Below are 26,333 nucleotides of genomic sequence, written 5' to 3' on the forward strand. Positions count from 1 at the left end.
TCCACCCCACACCCAGGGCTGCCACCCACCCCGGGCACACTGGCCTGTGGCAGTCATCTGGGTGGAAGGGGTAAGATGAGCTGGGAAGGCAGCTGCCCACCCTAGGTCTCTACAGATCCTCACATACTTGACCCCCAGATCTCAGTGTCCCCAACCCCTCCCTGGCTGCCCCAGGGCAAGGATCTGACAGCATGGGGACATTCTAAATGCTCTGCGGGTCAAGAAATGCAGCTGCAGCTTGCCCTTCCTCTACCCACACACTTGCTTTAGGCCCCGAGAAAAGCATCTTCCTCTTTTGGTGCTGTGGCTGCAGGCTTGCAGGGGTGGGGTGGGGGACAGAGAGAGGGTGAGCCCCCCTCCACTTTCACCCTCTCTCTGCAGTCTCCAAAGTCTCTGCGATCCTCTCCTTTGAGTCCCACCCCTCTCCTTGTCCTAGTTCTCCCTCAACCCACATTCTATCCCTGCATTCCCTTGGCTCTGCACAGTCCACTCTCTCACTGATCCCCCTCAACAGACCATTCTCCCCCAAGCCAGGGCTACTTCAGACCCCCCATTAAAGCAGGGGACGGGGGAAGGCTCCCGTGCCCTTCCCTCCCACAGGGCTCTCTGGCATTCTGGCTTCCCACCCCCAGCACACACTTGGCCTCAATTGTCTGATCCATAGAAAACTGATTAGTACGCCCACCTTCCTACTCCGCATCCCCCCTCCAGCAAGTTGGCGATTTGGAGTCGGCCCCAAAGACCAGAGTCCACCCCCGAAGCCCTCCTGCGGATGAAAGGAGACAGCCAGCCACCTCCTGAGGGTTGCTCAAGTCCAACTAGGCTGAAACCTCTGGTCCCCTCCCGATCTAGCCCGTCTTAGCGGAGGTAAGAGGAGTGGGACTGGATCCATTGATCTGGAGTTTGCCCCCCACCCCATCCCTGAGTCAGCAGAAGACTAGACCCTGCCCTCTGCCCAGCCCGGCGACCCCAGAATTGGTTCTGCATCGAATGGTGGGTTAGGAAGGAGGAGGGTGAAAGAAAGCAGGCGCAGCGCAGGTTCCTGGAAGGCGTCTTTAATCAGGATTTGGTAGTACACAAGCTCTCCGGATTGTCTGCATTAACATACAGGGACTTTAAAAGGCACAAGATCCCTCGCACAGCGACGCCTGAAGGCGGGGCGCCCCCCACCCCCGCCTGTGCGTGGCCGTGTGCGCGGGGGTGCGTGGCCGTGTCCCACCCCCCTCCCCGGCGGCGCCGCGCGTGTGCGTGTCAGTTTCAAGTGTTGGATTTGTACAGTACTCGCAGTCTAGGGGCGGGGTCTCAGTGCATGCTCTTCTACCCGGGCCCGGGACCACCCCCCGCCCCCGACGCCGCTTTGTACACTGAGGACGCACCCCGGAGAGAGAGAGAGAGAGAAAGAAAAAAAAAAGCGTCCCATCTTCCTGTGTGTGTGTGGTTTTGAGTTTTTCGCGCATGCTTATGCTGGCCGGGGTCGGGAAATAGTGCAAGCTTATAATACAGTATTATTGCAGTACAAAATGCGGGGGCGGGGGGGGTGTGTGATGGGATGGGGAAGCCCAGGAATAAACAGGCTGGGATTCGGGACCTCCGGGAGGGAGGTCCTCTCACCAATCCCCTTCCTATCCCTCGCTCCCCTCCCCACCTCGATCAGGAAGTGTCTCCCAACAATGCGAGGGGGCTCCTTGGGTCCCTGGAGGGAAAGGGCTCAGGTGGGCCCCAGGGCTGAGCTTCCCCCATTCCACCAGTCTCACCTCTTAGGGGGCAGGGGCCAGCCCTCTCCTCGCTCAGTACTGTCAGCCACATGGGCCCCGAACCCCGCCTCTTCACCCTCGGAAGCCCCTCCAAGTGTGGGGGCAGGGGTCGACGGAGCAAGTGCAAAGGAAGCAGATGTTGGTCCCTGAGTTTTATTTTCGGGGGTGGGAAGAGAGAAGAGCTGGAAGTGGGGGCATGTTTGGGGACCCCCAGGGCCCTCAGTGGTGTAAGTGGGGTGGGGCAGGAGACATGGACGCAGGGGCTTGGGCCAAAAGGGGGTGTTGGGTGGCTCTGAGAGACCTAGGCTCAAAGCTTGGGTCCCCCTCAACTCTGGGCTCTTTGGCATCCAATTGCAAGGCCAGTTATTTAGCGGGGGGAGGGGGCAGCTCTGTAGGCGGTGAGGTAACTGGAATCAGGGGTGGGCGACAGGGGCTCTTCGAGCCCGGAGAATTGGCCAGCTTCCACTCCCAGCCCTCGTCAGCATCCTGCCCTGAAGCCCTGAGGGGCGAGCTACCACTCCAGCCCCGCCCCGCCCTGGGCCAAGGACCCTGCGACCGAGAGCCTGCGGAGGGGAAGCTAACACAAGCACAGCGCGGGGCGGGGGCGGCGGGCGGCTGGGGGCGATAACCCGGGGGAGGACTTTAGCAGCAGGCAGCTCGGCGGGAGCGGGGCGCAGAGGCTGACACCCCCTCGGGCGCACACGTCGGGGCGCCCGGGAGGGCAGCTCTGGCGGCGTGAGGGGCGGGTCTCGAGCCCGGGGCTCGGAGGCCTGGCGGTACCCTGATCACGCCGCTTAGCAGCTAGTTAAAAAGACTGAACATACATTCGTGGTGCGACGGCCGCGGGGGCGGGTCCAGGGGTCGCGGACAAAGGGGAATGTGGTAGATGGGGGTCCCGATACAGTGATAAACCTGTGAGAGGGGCCCGGAGACACGATCCTCGTGCTCTCCTGGGCGGGGGGGCTGCTAGTTTGCTGTCCGGAGAGTGCATGAAGTGTGCCTGCAGCTATGGGTGTGTGTGTGTGTGCGCGCGTGTGCGTGTGTGTGTGTGAGAGAGGGGGGGGGCTGTTAGTCGTGGCAAGGTGAACCCCAAGCCCCCCCACCCTCAGAGCCTGTGCAGGTAGAAGGGAGGGTACGTGGTGGGACGCACGGCGGAACCAAGTGGAAGCGGAGGTCTAGAAAGGTTCCCATAGTCCTTTGGGCTTCATTGCCCCTCTTCCCCCACTGCTTCTTAACTACTCACTTGGGGGGCTGGGGCCATTCAAGCCCAGGGGCTCCCTAAGCTGGGAAGCCCACTGGGTGGTGTGAGAAACCATTTGGGATATTTGAGGGATGTGGTTCTCAGACTGGGAGCCTCTCCCTTAGGGAGAAGGATGCTTTACAATTTTCAGAGGCTGACCCCACCAGTCCCAGGGGGCACCTCTGTCCCTAATGGGAATAATGCAAACTTTGGGGACGTGCCCCCCAACTTAAGAAGAGTGATTTGCCACACTCCTTGTTACCAAGGACTGCCCATGGGGGTGGGCTGATTCCTGCCCTATGGGCTGGAATCTCAGTGGAGTTTGGGGTGGGGGGGGTGTTCGGGCCCTCCTTAGAGGTCTATTCTTCCATCCTCAGGTACCAAATCAACCGAAGGACAGCAGGAGATACAGCATCATGCTCCCACAGCCAGGGGCCCCCATATCCTCCCTAAGCATGGTCCCCTCCCCTGGTCACCCAATATAGACACATTGCCACAGCTCTTTCTGCACACCCCAGTAGCCCAGGCCCCCCCAACCACTGCCTGGGCAGACAGCACCACCCCTCCCCAGAAAAGGAGATCTAAGCAGGGCAGAGGAGAGAAATAGCAAAGGAGGGTCCTGGGCCCCTCCACAGAGAGGAACCCTGGCTTTTCCTGGGATTGGAGGGGCCTGCCCCTCTTGGCTGGGGGAGCAAGGGTTAAGGTACCAGCATGGCTCAGAGTTTCCGCTATTCCCCCATGTGCTGGGCAGGGCTATTCCCCTTTTCCCCACAACTGGAAACGCAAAGGAGATTGCTGGGTTCGGGATGCTAGCGGCAGGGGTGAGTGTTGAATGGTTATTGCTGTGACCCAAGCTGCCTTAAGTGGGTGGGGGGGGTGTCTATTCATTACTGAGAATTTACTAGAGCATTTTTCACTGACTCAGGTTCCTGTCCCACAGAGAAAATACTGGTCCTCTGAGGAGGACCCCACTTGCCATGAACAAACCCACCGGCCCACACACACACTTAGGCACACACACCATGAGCTCACTGACATGTACACACAGCACCCGGCACACAGCCCCACTGGCCACGAACTGCCTTCTCTTAAGAAGCCCACCCAGTTTGAGTTCCTGGGGCAGAACACTGCCCCCATTTGAGTGCTACAGCCTTGGATAGATTTGGGGGGGTGAGTGAGTCCTCAGGCTCAGAGAGGTTCAAACTGAGTTCAGGGTCTCTGCCTGTAAACCGGTTTTGTTTAGCTCACACAGTGATTTTTCTTTAAAAAGTTGTTGCTTTTAAAAAATTAGATGCCACTAATTAAAAATTGTGAGATTTCACTTAAAAATTGGAAGATGCTGGCAACAATTGGCTGAGCTGAGGACTGGTGGTGGTCCTTCTGTTTACCACAATCCCCACAAGTGCCCTCTCCCTGACACTGCTTGGCTCCTGTTGACATGTGAGTTGGTGACATATCACATCTCCATGGTCAGTGGTCACCAATGCCAGTACCTGCCCTGCCTGTGAGCCTGACCCCAAGGATTCCACCAATACCACTGAGGACAGGGTTTTGAGCACCTGCTTTCTCACCAGAACTCTTACTCCACCCATCTAATCCCCAGAGCTGCTATGGGATGCTTGGGGCCATGTGGGATTGAGAGGTTGGGGTCTCTGGAGAGACAGGGTCCAGTCATTTCAACCAACCCCGGTACTCTGGAGTGACCCCCACCTGGACTCTGGGATGGAGAAGAAAGGAGAGTCTGACTCATAGACAACTTCCTTCTTCCTAGATAGAGCGAGGAGGGGCCAACCAGAAAGGACAGTAAATAGACCAATACACAGACTAAAATGCTTTAAAACTCCCGTCAAACAAGACCTCAGTTATTCGGCATTGGTGGGGTTTTTAATACGCTTTTGTAAATTAGATATTCTGATTAATCCATTTAATGCAGATAATCCTGGGATCTACTTCCTAGGCTATTGTGAGGATTAAACAAGTTATTTTTGTAAAGTGCTTAGGTCACTGCCTGGCACATAATAAGCTCTGTGCACCAGTGACTGTTAAATAAAATAAATTAATTCATAATTGGAAGCCACGGCTACATGCAGGGTGTGACTTTAAAGTATGAAAATATCGTTTTCCAATACAACAAAGAGTACTGCTTCTTTTCAAAGCCGACCTTGGGGAGGCTATGTGCTTTCCCCAAGCAGGGTATCATTTCTTGAAACACGCTGACCTCTTCTTTGGGAAACCCAAAGGAGCCTGACAACACTGCAGGGCCCTACCCAGCCTGGGACCTAGAGACAGGCACCCCAACTCCAAACCACGCAGGGCCGGCTGAGCTGCACATGAACTTGCTGCAACACACGTGGCTTCAAATGGCCTTAGATGTTCCAAAAGTCAAAACTACCCTCAAAAGGTAATCATTCCTAGATGGAGAGGGTGCTCTTGGCCCAGATAGCCTCAAAAAGAAACAGATTTTGGAGAAAGGAGAGTGGTGGGTGAAGGCTTAGCTCGCATGGGTGAGACATCCACGAGAACAGTCTGGCTCAGGGCACTGCCCACTCACTACGGCATCCCTAGGCTGGGGCAGGGGCCCTGAGATAATCTCAATATTATCAAGATCACTTCCTGTTAGTTCAGAGCTTTATGGCTTATAAGACAGTATCTCCTCCGCTACGGAGGACACGTAAAAGGATGTCCCCCAAAGGACAAAATGTTTTGAATCAAGATCTTACTTTAAAGGACACACCCTCTCCCACAGTTATCAGTTCTGGTGTGTGTGTGTGCGCGCGTGTGTGTGTGTGTGTGCGCGTGTGTGTGTTTTTGAAAATTCAGCCACTTTGGGGTTGCTAAACAGGATTCCCCACCTCCAAAAGCTTTGGAAACAGAAATATGTGTTTAATGCTAAAACGAGGCTGAAGCTAGTGCCACCGTCTTTGATATGTCACAAGGCACTTTGGGATCTTAGAGCACCTCAGGGTGCTGGTCACTGAGTGGGAGCTGTGCTCAGGGTCGGGTAGTGGACCCCTCTGGAAGGAAATGCCGGATAACAGAGTGCTTGGTTTCATCTAGTCCCAGATAACAGGGGCCCTGACCCCACTGCTGCTGACTTTTAGAGTGGCTGGTGGACAGACTCCTCTTCATTTCAGCCCCTGTCACTAGCTGGAGAGGATGGAAAGAGGGCCAGAGGGTAGCAGGGAGAGAGGGGGGCAGTGCCAGAAGACGGGGAGTAGGGCTACTGTCCATCCCACCCCCTCACCTTTGTGCTTTGTGTTTTCCCTCTTTTCTTGAGGGTCTACCCTGACCCTCCTCTACCTTCTGCCACCGCAGGATGCAGAGCCACACAAAACATCCCGGAGGGCAACAGAGGCTTGGACTTGGGGAGGTTCAAAAATGAGCAGTCAGGATGGGGGTGGGCCCGAGTCTGGCTTTCATCCCTAGATGGAGAGGGTGCTCTTGGCCCAGATATCCTCAAAAAGAAACACATTTTGGAGAAAGGAGAGTGGTGGGTGCAGGCTTAGCTCACATGGACAAGCCACGTAGGAGAACAGTTTGGCTCGGGGCACTGCCCACTCACTACGGCATCCCTAGGCTGGGGCAGGGGCCCTGAGGCCTCTACTGCAGCCAGAGACAGGAGTTGAAGGGAGATGAGTTGGGAGGGAAGCAGACATCAAGAGAGGAAGGAGGGAGAAAGAGGAGCCAGGATGATAGTAGGTACATAGGAAACTACCAAGGACTGCACAGACATGTTTCTGACTCCCTAACACACACACACGTGCGCACTCATACACACCCACACACACAGGACTGCAGCACTGTGCAACTTCAGTGGATGCCATTCACGTTGTGAATGGCCGCGCACAGCCTGAGCATCTATCCGTGACAACCCTGCCACATGCACAAATGCTCGTACATAAGCACACTCGTACTCATAAGCGTCCCTGCATGCGCACAAGCACACACACAGGTGCAACCTTACTGCAGTCAACATTTTGCAAACCTTCAGGTCTCCTCCCCTCCTTCCCTCCCTATACAGGTGCTGCCCTTCTTGGAGCCATCTTCACCACTGCCGCATTCCCCAGGGGAACAGAGGTGCTGGCTGACATGGGCAGGAACGAAGAAAGAGAACCTTGGGGGTCCCTTCAGTGACAGGTAGGGTGCTGAGAAACAGGCAGAAAGAGCATAAGCAATCTGGCATCCTGATTCCCCCACCCATCTCCAGATCCCCATCTGATCAGCCTACCAGGTGCCCTGTTGCTCTGTCTTCACCACCGCCCCTGGGGGGCAAAAAGGTTGGCGGAGCACCCACAGGAATGAGTCACCCTCTGAGAGGGGCAGTGGTGGGACTGCTGTGTCTGGAATTTGTCCTGAGCTCACAGGTCCTACCTCATCCTTTACAACCACCCTCTCTGCCGCTGCTACTAGACGGGGTCCTTTCACGCCGAGGCTCCAGCTCGCTTTGAGAGGCAGATCCCAGGCCCCTGTTCATGCTTGCTCAGCTCCTAAGGAGCTGGGCCAGGCAACCAATCCCACCAGTGGATGGTGACACATATGCCTTGGGGGACGGGCAGCCTACAGTGGATTGAGCTCCAGGCCTCCTGGGTTGAGATGTGGGAGGGCAAGGACTCTGTCCTCTGTGACAATGGCATAGGAAGGGCTCACTGGGTTACAGGGCTGCTTCCTCCCATACCACTGAGTGTAGAGGCACTTTCCCACCAAGCCCCAAATATGGCTGGCCAGGTCCCCATCTCACACACAGGGCCACACACCTTGCCCCACGCAGATAGACAGACACACAGCACACCAAGAGGGACCCAGTCTCCTGGCACTCCCCTCAAGGGTGGACCAGGCCCAACTATGCCAAGAGATCACAGATTAAAAAGAATAAGCCTCATTCCAGACTGACTCTGACCCAGCATGCCTCTCCCTGACACCTTGGTTTCCACTGGACTCTGGACTCACTGGTGGCTCCAGCCCAGGGCCCCTGTCCTGTCCCAGAAGCTGCACCAACAGCCCCATCCCTCCCTGCACCATTTGGCTGGCGCCAAGCAAAGGGAGACGATGGGGGGTGAGGGGCGGGGCGTTACAGTACCTTGGGCCAACGTTATAGGGGGCTGTATTGCATGATGGGGAGGGACAGGGTGTATGAGTGTGTGATTATTGCGTCCTGGGAAGGAACCACGGTCTCTGCCTGCTCCCCACCCCCCCCCACCTGCCCCCTCCAGGAGGGGGGGGGCCCAGCCTAGGTCTTGTGCGTGAAGCGGGCCCACACCTGCTGCAGCTGTGACCGCGAGATGCGGAGCACCGAGGGCACGAGTCTGTGGTTGCCGGCGGCCAGGGGCGCGTGGCGCCGGTGGGGCGCCCGCACGGGGCTGCTCTCCGCCGAGCGGCTGCGCTGAATGAGGGAACCGGAGGAGCCGCCGCCGCCAGGGTGAGGGTAATGCTCGGTCTCCAGCGTGGAGGAGGAGAAAACGGAGGACGCCAGTCGTCGCAGGGGGCTGTACCGCGGGAGGGAGTGCCCCGAGAGTCTGTCCTCCTCCAACTGAAAGAGACCAAGAGAGTGGAGGGAAAAGAGGCGTCAGGCACAGACTCGACAGCTCCGTCTCGGGGGGCCACCCCACCGCTGACAGCCCCTGCGGCACCGGCGTCCCGGGCAGGTCGGCAGGGTCCGGCAGGGTGCAGAGGGGTGCAGACTGTAGTACTTTCCTGCCTCACAATCTAGGCTCCGGCCTCCAGTGCCCTTTCCCGGTCTCCTCCTCACACCATGGTCTCCTTGCAGAGACCTTGGTCACTCACTTTCTCCAGGATGCCTTCCTGGCTTAGCTCTACATAGCTCGGGGTTCCCTCTGGGCTGGGGAAATCCTGCCCCCCAGGAAGGCCGCTCTAAAATGTATTAGCATCTGTGCACCATCTGTCTTCCCGGCTGGACTCCATGCCCTTCATGAGGTCTAGAGAACACCAGCTACATGCCCTCTGAGGTGGCACTCCTGCCCCCATGACAGGGGCAGTCAGGGTCTCAGTGACAACGTAGCAGAGGGTAGGACTCTGAGGTCCGACTACTTATGTTTGAATCCCAACTACACCACTTACTACCTGGGTGACCTCAAGCAAGTTACTTTACTTCTTCATGCCTCAGCTTCCTCAGTAAAATGGAGGTGACTATGGTTCCCACATCATAGGACCTTTATAAGGATCAGATGTTATAATATGCAAAGCCCTTGGAACAGTGCTGGCCATGGTGTAAATGCTGTGTCATGTGAACTGTTTTATTACCCTTTAAATCACTCTTGAGAATGAAGAAAGGGATAGAGGACTGGAGGGTGGAGGAGTCGATTGAAATCATTTCTCCAAGGTGGCTTTTTCCCTGTCCTCTGCAAGGTCGAGCCACATGGCAGGGTGTGGCCGCCTCACTTGGCCACCGTTGGGAAGAATCACGCCTGTGCCCTGCTGCCCTCGTGCCCTCAAAGGGAAAAGGGAAAGTGGGGCTCGGTGTCCCAGGCTTATGGGGATGGAAATGGTGACTTGGCTGTCATCAGATGTTTCCCATCCTGACCCCTAGCTCTTCCTGGGACTGAGGCCAGTTTACATATCGTTAGGCGGGGCTGGTGAGGACTGGCTGGGCCAGCTTCTAGAGGGCTGAGGAGGAGGGGGCCCCTGAGGCCATTGAATGGGGGTCCAGGGACCCGGCATGGAACCTCCAGCAGAAAGGCGAGGAGACAGAATATTCTGTAGGATTGTCTTTGCCATCACTCTACTTTCCCTTCCAGCTTCTTTGTGGTCAAGTCTAGGATCCTTCTGAACCGGTCCTGTCTGCACTGAGGGTTAGGGGTCCAAGGCCCACCTGGGGATACTGAGGGCCAGAGGTACCCACAGTTGCCCACAGTCCCTCTAGCAGCACAGGCGGGTGGCTCAAGTTCAGCATCTCAGCCAGAGTTTGGTCAGCTGCCAGAGGGATTTAATCCCAGCGTGCTCCTGCCCTTTCAGGCCAGGTACTTCTTGTGGCCACCTCCCTGTCCTCAGCGCCCCACTGAAGTGTCATGTCTCTGAGGCCACCCCGGCTTCCCAGGCAGGCTGGCTCCCTGCTCCCAGCAGAGGAAAGTTCTCTGTTATCTCCCTTTGTCCCTTGACTGTAAACATCGTGTCTCCACCTTTGCATCCCCACCCCACCCCCTTGACGGTGAGCTCCGATTCATCTTTGTCCCCCAGCCCCTCGCACACGTGGCAGGGAAATGCTCTAGGGGCTGCCAAACAAATGTCCATGTACTCAGGGAATGTTGACCCCCCGGGTTATCAGCCAGAGACAACCGCGAAGGAGGGTAAACATCCCTCCCCCAAATCACACACTCTGTACGCTGCTCTCTCCTCTGCCCTGGCTTTCCCGGTCACTTCTAATTTGCACCGTAAATTCCGGAGAGAAGAAAACGAGGTGTGTGTAAGAAAAAAATTAAAGTACCATGCGATGCACACCAAAGAACAATAGATGCTCTAAAACTGCCTGGTTCCACGTTATCCTCGTCCCTGCTCCCCACGGGGGTAGGTGACAGAGTTGCAGGTGCTCCTATCTTAGGAGCTGTTAGGAGGAAGTTCACACGTCAGACACCAAGCCGACGGAGCTGGGACTAGGAGGGGCTTCCTTGCAGAAAGGCGGCAGGGTGGGGTCCCTATAGAGACTTCCTGCCTGCCCTGAGCCGCTTAATCTAGTTACATTACAGGATGGGGGGAGTTCCACAAACTGAGATTCCAGGGTGCAGCCAGTTTTGCATCCCCCACCCAGGCTGGGCTCAGGACTCTTTCCAGACCAAAAGAAGGAAAAAATGTGCCAGTCCATTCCTCCCTCTTCCCCTGCCCTTGGCGAAGGAAGGAGTCAGCTTCACCCTGCTGTACTGAAATACTCCAAGACATGTCCTGCCCCATGTGCTCAAACCAAGACACACACAGAGGCTGCGCCACACGCAATGACACGCCCACAGGCACACCTGCTGCCACAGTCCAGCCAGCAGGCGCACACACATGTGTGCATGCAACACACACACACATATACACCCCCACACACACACACAAAGGCTCTTCCTGATCCCGCACAAGTCATCTGCTCTCTCTGGCCTGTGTTTGCTCCTCTCTTAAACACACAGGCCTCAGACTGTGTGGCTCCGGGCACAGCCCTGGAGCCAGCTGCCTGGATTCAAATCCTGCTTCTACCACTTAGCAGCTGGTGACCCTGGGCTAAAGACTTAGCTACTCTGAGCCTCAGTTTCCTTACCTTGTAAATGGGGATGGCCTCTGCACGGTATTGTTGTGAGGAATGCGCATGTAGAATATGGAATTTCGGGAGTAGTGCCAGCTATTATATCCTCATTAGAACTATCACTGTGATGATTACCCTGCCAGCTGTGACGTTCTAGGCTTCCATGGATCTCCACACACTCGCAGACCCACTACGCGCTCTACACAGACACTCTGACATGTGCACCCACACGCGTGTGTACACACATGGACACGCCCACACACCGCTGCACGCTCTTGGGTAAGCTGACACCGACATTCTATGGCACACACGCAGCCATAGAATGCTGTACGCTGTGGGGAAACCAAGGCCCGCACACACCTAACATCCCCTCCAGGCTCACACGACTCATCAGCTCATCGCTCACTGAGACAGGCAATGCCCACCCTTGTCACGAGGAGGACCTGAGCCCAAGACTGACTGTACGACAGGCCTGAGTCTGCTCCCCCAAATCTCTCCTCACCCCCTTGGCTGGAATTCCCCAGTGGGAGGCTGACTCCTAGGACAAGGGGGGTGCATCTGAAGGTGAGAAAAACCTCCCAGATAGCTCAGCACCCCAAGTCTGAGACCCAGTTGGCCTACAGTCACCAGGAAGGGACTGGAAGAGCCCAGGTCCAGAACTCGGCCTCCTGATTTTAATTCTGGGCTTTCTCTCCACCCCACACCACCACCCCCTGTCTCCTTTCCTCCACTCTGCACGTCCCAAGAGCACGACCTATTGTGTGTCTGATCTCTGATGCCTCCGGTCCCCGGCACAGTGTAGTTACGCAGTAATAGGGAATGACTAGGTGATGAATGAGTGCATGAATGAATGAGAGGGGAGCAAGGGAGCCCAAACAGCTCTTGCTCCCTCTCCTGCTTCCCAGTGCTGGTTCTGGTGCGCACAGTGTCCAGGTCAGCAACACAGCCATGCTGCCCACATCCTGCCACAGCTGAGCCTCCAACTCAGGCTGGCTAGGACCCCTCTGGGTGGAAGCTCATGGTCCCCACTTTTTGAGCCCCCAATTTTCCAGTGTCCAGGGCAAGGCCAGGATGAACACTCCTCAGGATCTTGGGTCAGAGGTTGTCTCTTCTACACACAGGGATGGGGCGTAAAGACAGCCCTACTCGGAGCTGCCTTCTCCAGAGCACCTGCGATCTCCCGGCCAGACCTCCCGATTCTGAGCACACAGCAGAACTGGCCCCAGCCCTGCACCTGGCATCTCCCAGAGCCTTCTGCGTGCATGACCCCGACGTGGGACAGTCCAGTGGAACGCGGCACAGCCCCTGAGCCCTCTAGCATCACCTCCTTGCTCTCCCCAGTCCTCTGAGGGAGCACAGACCCCATTCAACACCCAGGGTGAGTGCTGGAGCCATATTCCTGGATCAGAGGTCAGTCTCTACCCCACACAGAGAAGCCAGGCCAGGCCAGTGGCCTGCTGCCTATTCTGACACCCCATGTTTGCCAGAAGAAAATACCATGAGACGTGCTGCAGACCCTCCCCCTGGCATTTATGATGCAACCACCATCCGGCCCCTCCCTGCCCGTCCTGCCTTGTCCCGCAGTCCTCCCACACGAGAAGGTGCCATGACAGTCTGACCGGGTCCACCCAGGGCCCCCAGCATCCCCGCCCCTGTGCCCACTTTAGGGTCCCTGCTGCCCAGGCTCCTTTTCTCCCCATCACTGTCTGAGCATCCTGGTCCTCAGGGCTCACCCCCCGCATGGAGCCTGCCCTGACCACAGGACATCCCCTGCTGGCCTCACCCTCTTTCAGCAGCTCCTTCGCTGACTTCCAGGAGCCCTCTCCCCAGGTGTTCCACGCTCTGACTCCTTCAGCTCACTCGTTCTCAAGGGCTCCCTTTCCTTTCTCCTCCCCCCTCCCAGCTCTGCCTTCACCCTTGGCTCTCCCCACCATCTCGGGTATCCTCTTGGGTAACATCATCCACTCCTGTGGACTACAAGACCCCCCAGTCCGTATCTCCTGGCGAGATCTCTCTGCTGAGAACTGATGCCTCCACAGTGGACATCCCACAGGTACCACGAGGTCATTGCTTCCAAAGCTGAGGTGCTACTCCTTTTAAAGCCACTCAGTGACGGCACCGCCACCCACCCGGAACACCGGGCGTCAGTGGAGAGCCCCTCTGCTCCGTCACAGCTCCCTCAGTCCTCACCCAACACCTCTCGGCTGCATCCACCTTGCCCCAAATCCGAAGTCCCCACCCTGGTCCAAGCCACCAGGACACTCTCCCGCTGGCGCCTGCCATGTGGCCTTCCTGCTGAGAGTTTTGTGCCCCTTCAATCCATTTTCCACACAGCAGCCAGAGGGATCCTTCAAAAGTACCCGTGTCATCATGTCGCACCCCCGTTTAAAAGCCTGCGGTGGCTCACCAAGCCTTCAGCATCCAGCCCCAACCCCAAGGCCCTCCCAGACAGGGCACCAGGACCCACCGCGCAGCCCCATGTGCTGCGAAGTGCAAGCAGAGCAGTGCTTTCTGATGGCCACCTCTGGGGCTTTGCACACCCTGTCGCCTTGGCCTGGGAGGTCCTTCTCCTGCTATGTCACCTGGCTGACACCGCCCAGAATGCAAGACTCAACTCAGACCCGGGAGGTACTTCCTCTGGGAAGCCTTGCTGCCCCCATAAGCTTGGTTTCAGACCCTTAAGCCTGTCTCCCTTCATCAGAGCTGCAACAGTTTGGTGCTAGTCGGCAGCCCCCAGGGAGCACACAGGAGCACTCCCGGCTACGTGCCAGGACTGCGGGCGTCGGGCGTGGGGAGTGGGGTGCAAGCCCAACCTTACCTGTCTCTGAGGGCCCGTGGGATCCGACTCTCTCCGTCGAGGGCGGGGTCCGGAGTGCAGGGGCGAGTGGGAAGGGCTGCCGGGCGTGGGGGGCTGTGATGTCTCTGACCGGCCATCGGCCTGGTTCAGCTGGGGTGGCAGGGGCTGAGCCGGCATCAGCCGCAGGTCCTCCTCGGCCAGTATGTGCATGCCGCGTCCCCGGGGCCGGACGGCGGGCTCCGGCCCTGGCCGCCGACGCTCCTCGCCCTCCTCGGGCAGCGGCCGCAGCTCCTCGGGCTCCTCGTCCGTGGTGCCCGACGTACTAGGCTCCGCCCCCGGGGGGAAGTCCTTCAGCTCTGTCTCCTTGTCAATGATGACCCACTCCTTGCTGTCGAAGTCCTCCTCCTCGGCCAGCGGCACCGAGCGGAAGGCATTGCTCAGGGCCTCCTGTTCCACGGAGGCTGACACGTCCATGCGGCCGCTAGCCTGCCGGTCGGCGTGGCCCGTGTCCACTGACAGCATCTGGGCCGGCTGCGAGGAACAGGCCTGGCGCGAGGGTGAGCCGGGCAGATCCATTCGTGACCTGCAAAGCCACCCAACGTGGGGCTCAGTGCCCAGCCTCTCTGGACCCCCAAGGACCCCAAAGAGGTGGCAAGGTGGAAGCTGATGCCTGAGACCCCCTGACCACTGCACTTCTCCCACCCTGGGCCAGGCTCAGCCACGTCCTGGGTTGCCACCCTCCAACCTCAGTCCCTGCAAAGATCTCATTCATTCATTTAGTCATTCATTCAACACACAATTTTTTTTCTTTTCTTTTTTTTTTTTTGCGGTACACGGGCCTCTCACTGTCGTGGCCTCTCCCGTCGTGAAGCACAGTCTCCGGATGCGCAGGCTCAGCGGCCATGGCTCACGGGCCTAGCTGCTCCGCGGCATGTGGGATATTCCCGGACCGGGCACAAACCCGCGTCCCATGCATCGGCAGGCGGACTCTCAACCACTGCACCACCAGGGAAGCCCCAACACGCATTTTTGAATGCCTACTGTGTTCCAGGAATCTAAACGGGCAAAAAGTAAAACCTGGTTCCTGTGCCCAAGGAACACTGTCCTCCAAACCACGCCCAGGAACCTGGATCTTCTGACTTTCCTAAAGGCAATTTGATGTTTGCCCAGCTAGGGCTCCCACCCAACGCAGGCTCTCTCCCGCTGCACCCAGGGCAAACACACCCACCTGGCCCTCGAGCTGATGGTTTTCTAGCCTCTTTTACCACCACCCTTCAAGCCTACCTGGCTGGTTTCACCACCTCCAGCAAACTCCAGTGACTCCCAGCCCAGGACAAAGTCTGCATGCCTTAGTTTGGCATTCAAGGCCCCTGACGGCCAGCCAAAGGCCCCATTTCCCCCTTCCCCTAGCCAGACCCATCTCAAATTCATTTGCTTTTCCACAAATTGCTCACACCTCTGTGCCTTTACGAATGCCACTCCCCACACACAGCCTGTCCTCCCACGCTTTGCCGTCCACCCCAGCTCGATGTCACCTCCTGCAGGGAGCTGTTCCCTCCTGCATTGATGGGGGTTAATTTGCCTTTCCAGCACTGCCTGTGTCCCCTCTCGTCACAGAGAGGAGCATGTGTATGTTTACGAATCTGCCACCCCAGGAGACTGCGAGTTCTGCCAGGCAGGGGCTGGGTCCCTTCTGACATTTGCTTCTGGGACCTGGATCCTACCTGGGGACATCTCTTCCATCGTTATCTTAACCTGTGCTGTGAATCTCACGTTACTTGCAGAGGTTCTCAACTGGGGAGTACCAGCCCCAAGGTGAGGGTATTCCTGGTTGTAGGATGCTATACAAGGAAGAATTGTCCTCTCCCAGATGCCAGGGTGCCCCCCTGAGAACCACAGAGGCCTCACTCACACTCAGGCTGCGGACAGGGGGCGGACTGCCATCCTCCCCCCTGCATCGAGCCTGTGAGGGGAAGGGTGAGAGATCAAAGCCTCCCGTGGGGCTTTCTCAACATCGTACCCCAGCCTATGTGGGACCTGCCAACTCCAATCTGCACAACATTTTTATCAATTTGTTCATACGGCTTAAAATACAACCCCCGGAGGGAGGTCACCCAGGTCTTACATTCATACTCCCATGTAAGTGGCTAATGTCACTTCCTTTCCCAAGAGCATGGTTTGTCTAAATAGATGTGAAGGAGAAAGGAAGCCAGAGGAAGACAGGGGCCGAAGACTGTGGGGGGAGCGGGAACTGAAGAAAGCAGGGAGGTGGGACACCCTGATCTCACCAGCTTCATAGGTTCTCCTGCTCCCAAGTGCCCCAGAGCACCCCAAACGCTTTTGCCCTGCCTGAGATCCTGAACCTTCCAGAAAATCTCTCCTCAGCCCTCTCCTCTCCCCAGCATCCCTGAAACAAGGGTTCAGTCTGAACCAAACCAATGTGCTCTTCAGGACTGTCTTTGCTCAGGGCATTTCCCACCTCCCTTCTCCACTCGTATCCCTTCCAAACTGCCCCTCCTGACTCCTCCCTGTTTCCTGAACCCTCTGGGCGATGATGGATGAAAATGTGGTCTTCTGGCCTGGGTAGTTCAACCTGTGAGAGTGTGAGTGTGGTGAGCGTGTGTGTGTATGAGTGTGTGAGTGTGGTGGGCGTGTGAAAATGAGTGTGTGTGCGTGTGAGAGTATGCGTGTGAGTGTGTGTGTGAGTGCGGTGGATGTGTGAAGGTGTGTGTGAGTGTGTGGACGTGTGTGAGAGTGTGCGTGTGAGTGTAGTGTGTGTGTGTGTGTGTGTGTGAGTATGAGCGTGGGGGTGTGTGTGGATGTGAGTGTGTGTGTGAGGGCTGTCGGCTCCCTCCGGACAGGGCCTGCGTCTCTTTGTCCTGGGGTCGCCACAGGGATTGGCACAGGACTGCCCTGACTCGGGCGTCTCCACACCCCAGAGGGGCACTGTGCCCATCCCAGAGGGGACGTGCAGTTCGGGGCAGAGTCCAGACGGGGGTTCCTGGCTGAAGTGGGGCATGAGGAGGCAGGGACCTCCTACCCCAGGGCTGGGCCCCAGGAAGAGACCTCTTTCCTGGTGCAGAGAAGGCCTCCGCCTTGCTGTGAGGTGAAGCCCCACCCGGAGCCAAGGGAGGTGGGGTCATGTCTCCCACCCGAGGTTGTCCCACCCATCAGATCTAAGGTGAGGACGGGACCCTGGTCCCTAGTGGCCATCAGCCACCCAAGGTCAACCAGCCACCCTCTCATCCCCCATCCTAAAGGCTCACCTTAAGTCTAAACTCTCCAACACTGCCACCCACCAACCAGGTCCCTCCTTGACATTCAGATCCCCGAGGCCTGACCCCCAAAACTTGGTCTGTCTTCTCCTCAGGCTCTTCCGAACCCTTCTCCAGGCCCCAGCTGCTCTGAGGCATCTGTGATTAGTCCCCAGGGAAAGAGGTTCTGGAAGCACGCCCACCTACATCTCAGCTCTCACCTCCTCCTACACCTTCCTCCAGCCCCACGCCCCTCCGTGGTCTGAGCCGGGCCCTCTGCATCCCCCACCCCCTCTCCAGGCTGGTCACTGACTCTAACTGAGTCTGACCCCAGGCCCAAGTAGAACCCTCTTAACGCTTCCAAGGTCCCCCCACCTCTGCCTGGAATCTGAACTTTCCTCCAGACCAGGCGTGTGAAGGTGGAGGGGACCAGGGGCCCCTGACCATCCCCCTGGCTCCAGACCCACCTCCTCTCATGCAGTTCCACCCGCCCATCCGCCGTGGACAGCCTCTCCGACTCAGGGCTGTTGACCCTCCGGTAGTGCAGAGAACGGACTGGGGTTGTCGGTGAGTCTGGGGGGACACGCACCGGGGAGCCGGGGAGCCCCGCAACTCGGCTCTGCTCCTCCTCCACCACACAGGGGGTCTGCAGGGCAGGGGAGCTCCATGAGTGGGGCTGACAGGGCAGCTGTGGGCAGGTGGTTTTCTGGGGTGAAGGAGAGAGAGGGAGGTCCGAGCACTGGGATGCCGGTGATCCTGGGATGGGGCCGGGCCAGGGAGGCAGGGCGAGCAGGCAGGCGGCTGGGGAGAGGGGCCCACGGGTGGGGAGCAAGGTGGGAGGGGGAAGGCCACCCGCGTCCCCCTCCGCAGCTGCAGTTACTTTGCCAATGTTGATCCGGAGTTTGTTCCGGTTGACATCTGTCTCCTCCCAGACTTCAGCCTCAGGACCCCCGGGATGGGGGGCGAGGTGGGGGCTGGAGCCCGGCCCCTCGGGGGGCCGCCCCGGCAGGATCGGAGGTGCGTTCTCCTGGTCACTCAGGTGTTCGCCCTGCAGCACATCCTCAGTGTTTTCCCGGAGCAGGTCGCCGGGCACCGGCGTCACGTTGACCACCCTGTGGAGGCCAGGAGGGGGCCGTGGGCAAGGCTGGCAGGGGTGCCCTCTCCTCTTGCACAGGCCCCGGAGACCACCCGCCACCCATGAGAGTGGGCACAGGCAAGGTCTGGCAGGGTCGGGGCGTCCGTAGGCCCATCTCCATCCCTGGCTTGCAAACCCTCTGGGACCAGACCACCGTCAGGTGGCTCAGGTGGTCAGAGGGCTGGAGGGCAATTACGGCCCCACCTGGCTCGGTTTATTTAGGAGATCTCGATGCTCACCGGCCCTGCCAGCTCCCCACTACATTTCGCTGGCTGGCTTCCTTGAGACTAGGAAATGGGTCTAAAGAAAGAATCACTTTGGAGTTCCTGGACCAATATCTTTACAGACCCGGCACCTCACGTGCTGGCAAGTCCTGTGGAGTCTCCGCAGTGTGTCCCCTGGCTCACCCCTAGGGCTGGGTGGGGAGCCCTTCTCACTCGGGCCCCTCCCTGGGCCACTCTATCTTTGTGCTTTTCAGTTAGATCTGAAATCGCTGACCCATCGATTATAAACATCCCAGACTCAACTAAGAGTGCCTGGAGGGCAGGGGCTGCACATCTCTTCTCGGAGCCCCCACAGGGCCTGGTGCCAGGGCTCAAGACCTGTTCCCTGAATGGATGCGTGTGACCACCAAGAAACAGACAGACTGTGGCGCTGGGGGAATCTCACTCAGGGCTCCCTGCTCCCCAGTAAGGTCAAGAACTCCAAATAAGGATGCCCCCTCCATCTCCAGATTGAAGGGAGAGATGTGGCAGAGCTCCCTGGGATTCAAGAACCCTGCTTCTGAGCACCAAGAACAGGAGAGACAGCCAGGTGTGTCCAGGTAGGAAGAGGAGGAGAGGACTGGCTTCTCAGGTGACACCTCGGGGCAGGGGTCATCTGCCCCCCGTCGCCCCTCCCAAGACTCACCCAAACATGGCTGCCGTCTGCCGGGTGTTCTGCTGGGGCGGGGTGGAGGTGCTCGTGGACAGGAGGGCGTCATTGCCCGCCTTCTCCCAGTCAAAGGCCTCGTTCTCCGCGATGCCCCGCTCCTTCATGCTGTTCTCAAACACTGACATGATCAACTGCAGGGATGGGGGTGGCGGGAGGACAGAGAGGTGACCCAGGGGCTAGCCAGGAGGAGGGGGCAGTTGCTGGGATTGCAGGGGGAAGAGAGGGGCCTTCCAGGACAGGGATGGGCCACGAGGGGGCATTGAAAGAAGGGCACATTGATTTTAAATGACAACATGCACAAAGTATGCAAATCAGCATGCAAATTATCATCTTGACTTAAGCTCCACTGGCTGGACACAAGCCCTTGGAGATCTGTCCCCTGATTTCCAGCCCCAGCCTCCTCTGCCACCTCCACATCTCAGCAGAAGCAGCAGGAGTAGTTTCCCAAACCCACCACCTGGGGTCATGCCTCTGCACAGGCTGCTTCCTCTGCCTGCAGTGCCTTTCCCACTGTCTTCTCCACTCTGAAGCCTTCCCTGAATACCCCGCCCACACGATTGGGCACAGAGCAGCGGTTTGAATTGTTCACAGGCCTATCTGCCACCTCTACATTTCTAGCAGCCAGCCCAGGGCCCAGCACAGGGTGTGCTCGAAGCTGTGTGGTCTGGGGCAACCCATGAGGCTGAGCTAGGCCTGGGGGGCTTGGCCTCCCACTGCCCGAGTAAGGGACCTCTGCCAACAACTGGGTCCCTGGGTTCAGGAGGTGGCGGCCCCACAGACCTTTCCACTTCTGACTTAGGTCTCTCCAGAGGGTTGTCTCTGCTAGCAGGACCCCCTTCACTGCGAGCCCACTGTGTGCCTGACACTATCTGTGCTCCCTGTGGTGTGTAGCCGTGCCTCGCACATAGTGGATCCTGGGCAGAACATTCTCTGATCAGTGGGTCCCATAGGGGTGTAGTGATGGCGCCTTGGAAAGAGCACTGGACTTGGAGTCAGATGTGCCTGAGCCCTGCCCTGCTCCTAACCAGGCTGTCAGGCCTCAGTTTCCTCATCTATGAGATGGGGATAATCATCCCACTTGGCCTCCTGCAGAGTTTCAGTGTAAAGTCCTTGAAAGCACTTGGCTTCATTAATTGTTAAGTGCTGGAATAATAACATAAAGAACACGCAATATCACCAAAGGCTTGTTTTAAAGCTTAAATGAGTTAATGCAGGAAAAGTACTGAGAACAGGGTGAGCTCTTGATAAATCTTAGCTGTGACTACTGTTTACAAGAGCACACAACAGTTTCTTTCGTGCGGTTGGAAGACCGGGGGAGGTGCTCAGGGCCAAGCCGGCAGGGGCGCAGGGCCTCAGCAGGATGGGTGGCGCTGGAGACAGTCACCCATAGAGAGGCGTCGGGGGCGCAGGAGCAGGCAGGCAGGCTCCCACCTGGTAATCGGGCTTGGTGAAATAGTCGAGGCTGGCGATGTGGTCCAGGAAAAGGTGGAACTCGGAGGGCATGTGCTTCAGCAGCATCCGGTGCTCGTACTTCTCCTTGATCATCCCCACCTGCTCCTGGAGACAAGAGGGCACTGGGAGATGCAGCCGCAGCTGCCCCACACGCCCGCCCTGCGCTCAGACCCAGCTGTACCGCCCTCACCTTGTCCTTGATCTTCCTCCAAGGCAGCTGACCCACTGCAAACTCCACAAGCATGTAGAAGAGGGACCACAGGTCATCGTGGCGGCCCATCTCCTGGGGGTGGGAGCAGGGAGGGGGTCACCCATGGCTCTCAGGTCCTTCCCTGGGAGTGGAGGCTGACCCTTCACTGAGGGACACCAGTCAGGGTGCCTATGGGCAGAGCTGGGGTCTCCCTGAAGTCACGGCTCCATTCCTGACCCGCCAACACACAGAATCCCACAGTCAAAAGTTCCGTGTGTGCTTTCTCATCCACAGAGATTTGTGATGGGACAGAGAGGAGGGGATCCCCAATACAAGGAAGAAGGTGACGTCAAGGGGAGACGCCCGCCGAGCCCTCTTCCAATCAGGGTCTCTGGAGGGGCATCTTCCAGCCCCTGCCCTGCACTCCTCTCCCCACCTCCCATCACAGCTGCCTGCCCTGCTCTCTTCCTCAGCAGCATATTCTGCCCCTGACCTCTGCCCTTACTGTTCCCACATCCCTCAGTCCCGCCCTGCCACTCACCCGGTTCTTGTGAGCATTGACCGAGGCATAGCGAACAGTCCCGCGAAACCCGGCCACATTCCGAGGCTGCAGAGGGGAGGACACCACCAGGAACGTCACCCACTGCCCCTGACCTCGGCCACATCTCAACCCTGCTTACCAAGCCTAATTCTGCCTACTTTAGCCCTGACTGCCTCCTCCCCCATCACCCCCCCCCACCCGCCACGGCACTCCCGAGTCGGCCTGGTCAGGAGCAACCTGACACACCAAGCCCAGTCCTAAACCCGTCTCCCGACCCTGCTCATTGCCCCTGCGTCTGCCCTTGACCAGGCAGACCACAGGGTGTGGAAGTGGCATCCACCCAGGCCAAGGGGGAGAGGGGGACAGGCCGCGAGTGGACCCAGCACTGGGTGACACTGAACACAAGGCCAGGCCTGTCTAGGCAGCTGCAGGGAAAACTGGTGAAGGGTCCCCAGATCAGGGCGTGGGGCGAGGATGCCAGGATTCCCGTGAGCGGCGGTACTCACGGGCCGAACGTCCCCCGTGGTGTTGGTGTACTGCCGGGCCAGCCCAAAATCCAACATGTAGCACTTTCTGTAGGTGGAGGGCAGCCTGCCCATGGCAAAGTTTGACTGGGGGAAGACAGTAGCTGTGAACCTTGGGGCTCCAGGCCCACCTCAGGGGACACCAAGAAACAGCTCTGGTGAGGGGCCTTCCACCCCACATACACTCACGTGAGGGTAAAACATCAATATGTACAGCAGGTCACGGACCTTATCTGAGGGGCAGGTGTGATTATGCTCATTTTAGATGGGAGGAAACTGAGAGCAAACTGCAGGCTTCTCCGAGATCACACAGCAAGAGGCGACCCAGCCAAGGTCGCCTGGCTCCGAATCCTTGGAACTCCCAGCAGGGCTGGGTGGCTTAGTGTAACTGTCCTGCTCTGAGGCATCAGGAGACCAGCATTGTTCTTGCTGTGTGACCTTGGGCCATTCAACCAACCTTTCTGGGCCTCAGTTTTCACCACTTTAAATTGGGTCCAAGCACCAAGATCCAAGATGTTACAAAATCAGCTACTTGGAATCTCTTACCAAGCCCCAGCCCCTCGTCGCCCTTCCTTCTTCAATCCCTCCATCCTTCCCCAACCCCTTCACCTTTCCAGGTTCAAGGACTATTCAGGTCAGGGGTGAGAAAAAGGAAGAGAAGAGAAAAGAGGGGAGGACACTGGCACGCCCAAGGGGCAGGCAGGGGTGCTCCTGAGAGGCAGGGGAGAGGAAGAGTTGGAACTTGGGATGGAGAGCAGGAGGAGGGGATGGGTAGAAGAGGCTGTCCCCACCCAACCACTGCCCTGGAGAAGAAACCAGGGGACCCAGGGAAGGAGAGGAGGCGGGGTGTGTGCTTCAGAGGAGGGGGCAGCCCTCACCGGCTTGATGTCGCGGTGCAGGAAGCCCACGGAGTGGATGGCCTCGATGGACTCCAGGATCTGCTTGCCCAGCCGCAGAGTGGTGCTCAGCGTGAAGGTGCCTCGAGGCTGGCTGCGTCGCAGGTCAGCCAGGTTCCGGCCCTGGGGTGGGGGTGGGGGTGGGGACAGGCCCAGCTCAGCTGCCATCCGACCACCACCGCCATGACACTCTGCCCAGCCTCGCCCCAAAGGCTTGCGCCCACTCCCCATTCCTCCCAGGGCCACAGTCTCCATCCACCCCAGGAGCCACCACCAGAGCTCCTGGGGGAGAGTGAAGGGAGGATGGGCCACGGGGACTCACCTGGAGCTGCATCACTACATAGTTAAACTTCTCGTTGCGGCCACAGCCAATGAACCTGCACACGTGGTCTTTCCCTGAGGGATACAGACAGGGGTCTCCCAACTCCTACTCCTTCTTCCTCACTCCCAGCCCTAAGGTGGGCTTCCCGTGCACTCTTGATTCCTGGTTCCCCCAGCCCTGGCCCCATGGCCACTTCTCCCACCTCCCCCTGCCCTTAGGCCCATCATCACTCTTGGACTCTGTTCCCACATCCCCTCGCCCATCACCTCTCAGCCCCTGGCTCCATCACCTCTTCCCTCCCATCTTGCCCTGGACCCGCACCTTGCAGCTTTTTGAGCACAGCCACCTCCATCTTGAGGACCTGCTTGGGCTGCTGGGCCGACTCCACCTTCAGGGCCACGTTCTCCCTGGTCAGCAGGTCCATGGCCTCGTAGATCTCACCAAAGCCCCCGCCCCCGATCTTTTTGAGCTACAGAGATGGGTGAAAGGGGAATAGGGGACACAGGGATCAGGCTGAACAGCTCCTCACCCCACCCATTACTGGGTCACTTCCTTCACTGATGGGGGCAGGGGCTGTCCTTGAAGGGGAGGACCCCGTGGCTCCCTTTTCACCCCGCCCACCCGTGCTCCCACCTCCTCTCCTAGTGCTGGAGACAGAGAGCTCAGCCCATGGGTGTACAACTATCCACAGACACAGACACACACACACACACACGCACACACACACACGCACACGCATGGGGCTAGATGTCAGAGTGGGCAGTGGGAAAGTTATGAGACCTGAGACTCCACAGAGACAAGGAGACGAGCCGATGCAGGATTCTGAAGAGATAATGGGCCACCGTGAGCCTTTTAAGGACAGTAAATATCACGCTCCCCCCCTCCCCCACCTAGACTGAGCCGCCTCCGTCCAGAAGCCAAACTAATTTCCAGAACCTTGCAGCTTCAGGTGGGTCCCTCCCCCAGGGAGGCCAGCCCTTCCTGGGGTTGGCAGTCTCCTGAAAGATGCCACCAGGGGCAGAGAGCATTTAGAGGGAAGTGTTCGGGGGAGGGGACTCAGCAAAGGGTGTTCTCTGCCCAGGTCCCCTGCTGAAGCTCACGTCACTCCCGAGGCCCCAGGTCAGACGCCCCAAACCAGGGTGAGCCTCCTGTCCAGGGGAACATGGTGGGGATGGAGGTTTGAAGAGACTTTGTGTGTTCTCAGGGAGCATTGCAGTGGAGCTCTGATGTTCTGGGCAGGCAGTGAGAAAAGGCAGAGGGGAGAACGGTGACAGAGGCGGAGTTGGCCAGGGGAGATGAGCAAGGCTGAGTTACGGGGCGGGATTAAGTCAGGGGCCCAGGGGTCTTGGAGAGTGAGGGTGCTGCTGGCAATGATGGGGGGACAGGGGAGAAGGTGCTGAGTTCTAAGTTGGGACTCATTTGGCTTAAGAAAGATGTACACCTCTTTCCGCCATCTTTCCGTGTCGTCATAATGGTGCGCACAAAGGTCCCAGCTGATGCTCTCAACAGCATCAACAAAAGTGAGGCAAATGCCACGTTCTTATTAGGCTTTGCTGCTCCAAAGTCACCGTCCAGTTTCTAACTGGGATGCTGAAGCATGGTTACACTGGCGAGTTTGAAATCACTGATGCTCACGGAGCTGGGAAAATTATTGTGAACCTCACAGGCAGGCTAAACAAGTGTAGAGTGATCAGCCCCGGATTTGATGTGCAGCTCAAAGAGCTAGAAAAATGGCAGAATAATCTGCTTCCGTCCCGTCAGTGTGGTTTCATTGTACTGATAACCTCAGCTGGCATCATGAACCGTGAGGAAGCAAGATGAAAAAACACAGGAGGGAAAATCCCGGAATTCTTTTTCTAGGGATGTAACACATCTGTGCAAAGAAAATGCCTCAACAGAAAAAAAAAAAAAAAGCTAAACAGTTCAATTCTCCCCTCCCCAGGGAGCCCCCCACCCATGGGTGGCCTGACCTCTTCCAGAGTCCTCACTTGTGTCCTGTTGGCTTGTAACGTGCCAGCCGCAGCAGGGCTTGCTCATGATTGGATGGAGGCTGCTCTGAGCATCTGTAAACTCCTGACTCTAAGCCTCCTGCATCTGAGCCCGCCCCTTGGCATTTATTCAGCACGCGGATGCCCAATAAATGTTTAATGGTGGTTGAAACATGGGAATGGTGAGAGATAGGGGGCAGGGCAGAGCTGAGGACTGCGAGTTCCCAGCAGGTTACAGTTGTAAACACTCTAGAGAAAGAGAGAAGGATGAAGGGAAGATTTGGAAGACAAGTGGAAGGCTGGCTGGGTTCTTGTGCCCAGGAAAGAGGAGGGAGGAAGAACAGTGATAAACCGGGGTCCCTCTCTACTTGAGATGAAAGTTAAGGTCAGACTTCTAGCAGAATTTCAGGACAGGAGGAGACAGATGCAGACTCAAGGGAAGCAATGGCATGTCTTCCTCTGGGAACGGGAAACTCAGGGGAGATTCTAGTATCGTCTAGATTCCTTTACGGTTTTCTTTGTGGGAACGTGGAGGAAACACCTCGTTTTCTGTGCTCCAGACTCACAGACATCATCTCAGCTCATCCCCAGAGGCTCCCAGCAACACAGGTAAGGAAGGTCACAGGAGTTGTCATTTTGCACAAAAGGAAAACTTAGGCACAGAGAGTTAAGTACCTTGCCCCAGTTCACACTGCTAGTAAGTTGCAAAGCCGGGTTTCACTTAAACCCAGGGAATCTGATGCAGAACCCACAGTCTTAACTGAAATAATAGGAACCATTGACTATACTGTGATTAACAGTGTGAGTGCTGAGATTCAAGGCCAGATCTGCCAGGCTCCAAAATCCTTGCTGGAGATGGTAAGGAGGGCTCGGGGCACCCAAGACATTTCTGACACCTACTGTCCATTTTCCCAGGATGCCAAAGGGTATTTCTCTACCACGTCCACTTCCAAACAGAGTCTGTTTCTCTTTCCTTAGTTCCTTCCTCACCCCCCACCCACCCATTACAGAACCTCTGGGGGCAGGGGAGTACTGCAGGCACCCTAATAATACTTTTAGGAGGCCATGAAAATGTTT

General features: G+C 57.6%; 1 protein-coding gene and 1 pseudogene across 2 annotated transcripts in view; one reads left to right on the plus strand and one right to left on the minus strand.

Moving 5' to 3' along the window:
• TTBK1 (tau tubulin kinase 1) overlaps nucleotides 1–26,333 on the minus strand; it is a gene marked incomplete at its 3' end in the record, with an annotated part of 38,887 nt that overhangs the window by 6,800 nt on the left and 5,754 nt on the right. Inside the window, exons 3-13 of the mRNA XM_082664402.1 lie at nucleotides 23,590–23,737; nucleotides 23,269–23,342; nucleotides 22,929–23,069; nucleotides 22,033–22,137; nucleotides 21,527–21,592; nucleotides 20,986–21,078; nucleotides 20,775–20,900; nucleotides 19,320–19,474; nucleotides 18,156–18,387; nucleotides 17,743–17,921; nucleotides 14,043–14,604 (exon numbers count right to left, since the gene is read on the minus strand). Of these exons, the coding sequence (XP_082520528.1) occupies nucleotides 14,043–14,604; nucleotides 17,743–17,921; nucleotides 18,156–18,387; nucleotides 19,320–19,474; nucleotides 20,775–20,900; nucleotides 20,986–21,078; nucleotides 21,527–21,592; nucleotides 22,033–22,137; nucleotides 22,929–23,069; nucleotides 23,269–23,342; nucleotides 23,590–23,737 (1,881 nt within the window). The remainder of the gene's footprint in view (nucleotides 1–14,042; nucleotides 14,605–17,742; nucleotides 17,922–18,155; nucleotides 18,388–19,319; nucleotides 19,475–20,774; nucleotides 20,901–20,985; nucleotides 21,079–21,526; nucleotides 21,593–22,032; nucleotides 22,138–22,928; nucleotides 23,070–23,268; nucleotides 23,343–23,589; nucleotides 23,738–26,333) is intronic.
• On the plus strand, nucleotides 24,716–25,128 carry LOC309828951 (small ribosomal subunit protein uS8-like; annotated as a pseudogene). The gene has a single exon. The product of its transcript is annotated as a small ribosomal subunit protein uS8-like (transcript).

This window comes from Grampus griseus, assembly GCF_964374135.1.
Source record: "Grampus griseus genome assembly, chromosome: 10".
In the NCBI taxonomy this organism is placed as follows: domain Eukaryota; kingdom Metazoa; phylum Chordata; class Mammalia; order Artiodactyla; family Delphinidae; genus Grampus; species Grampus griseus.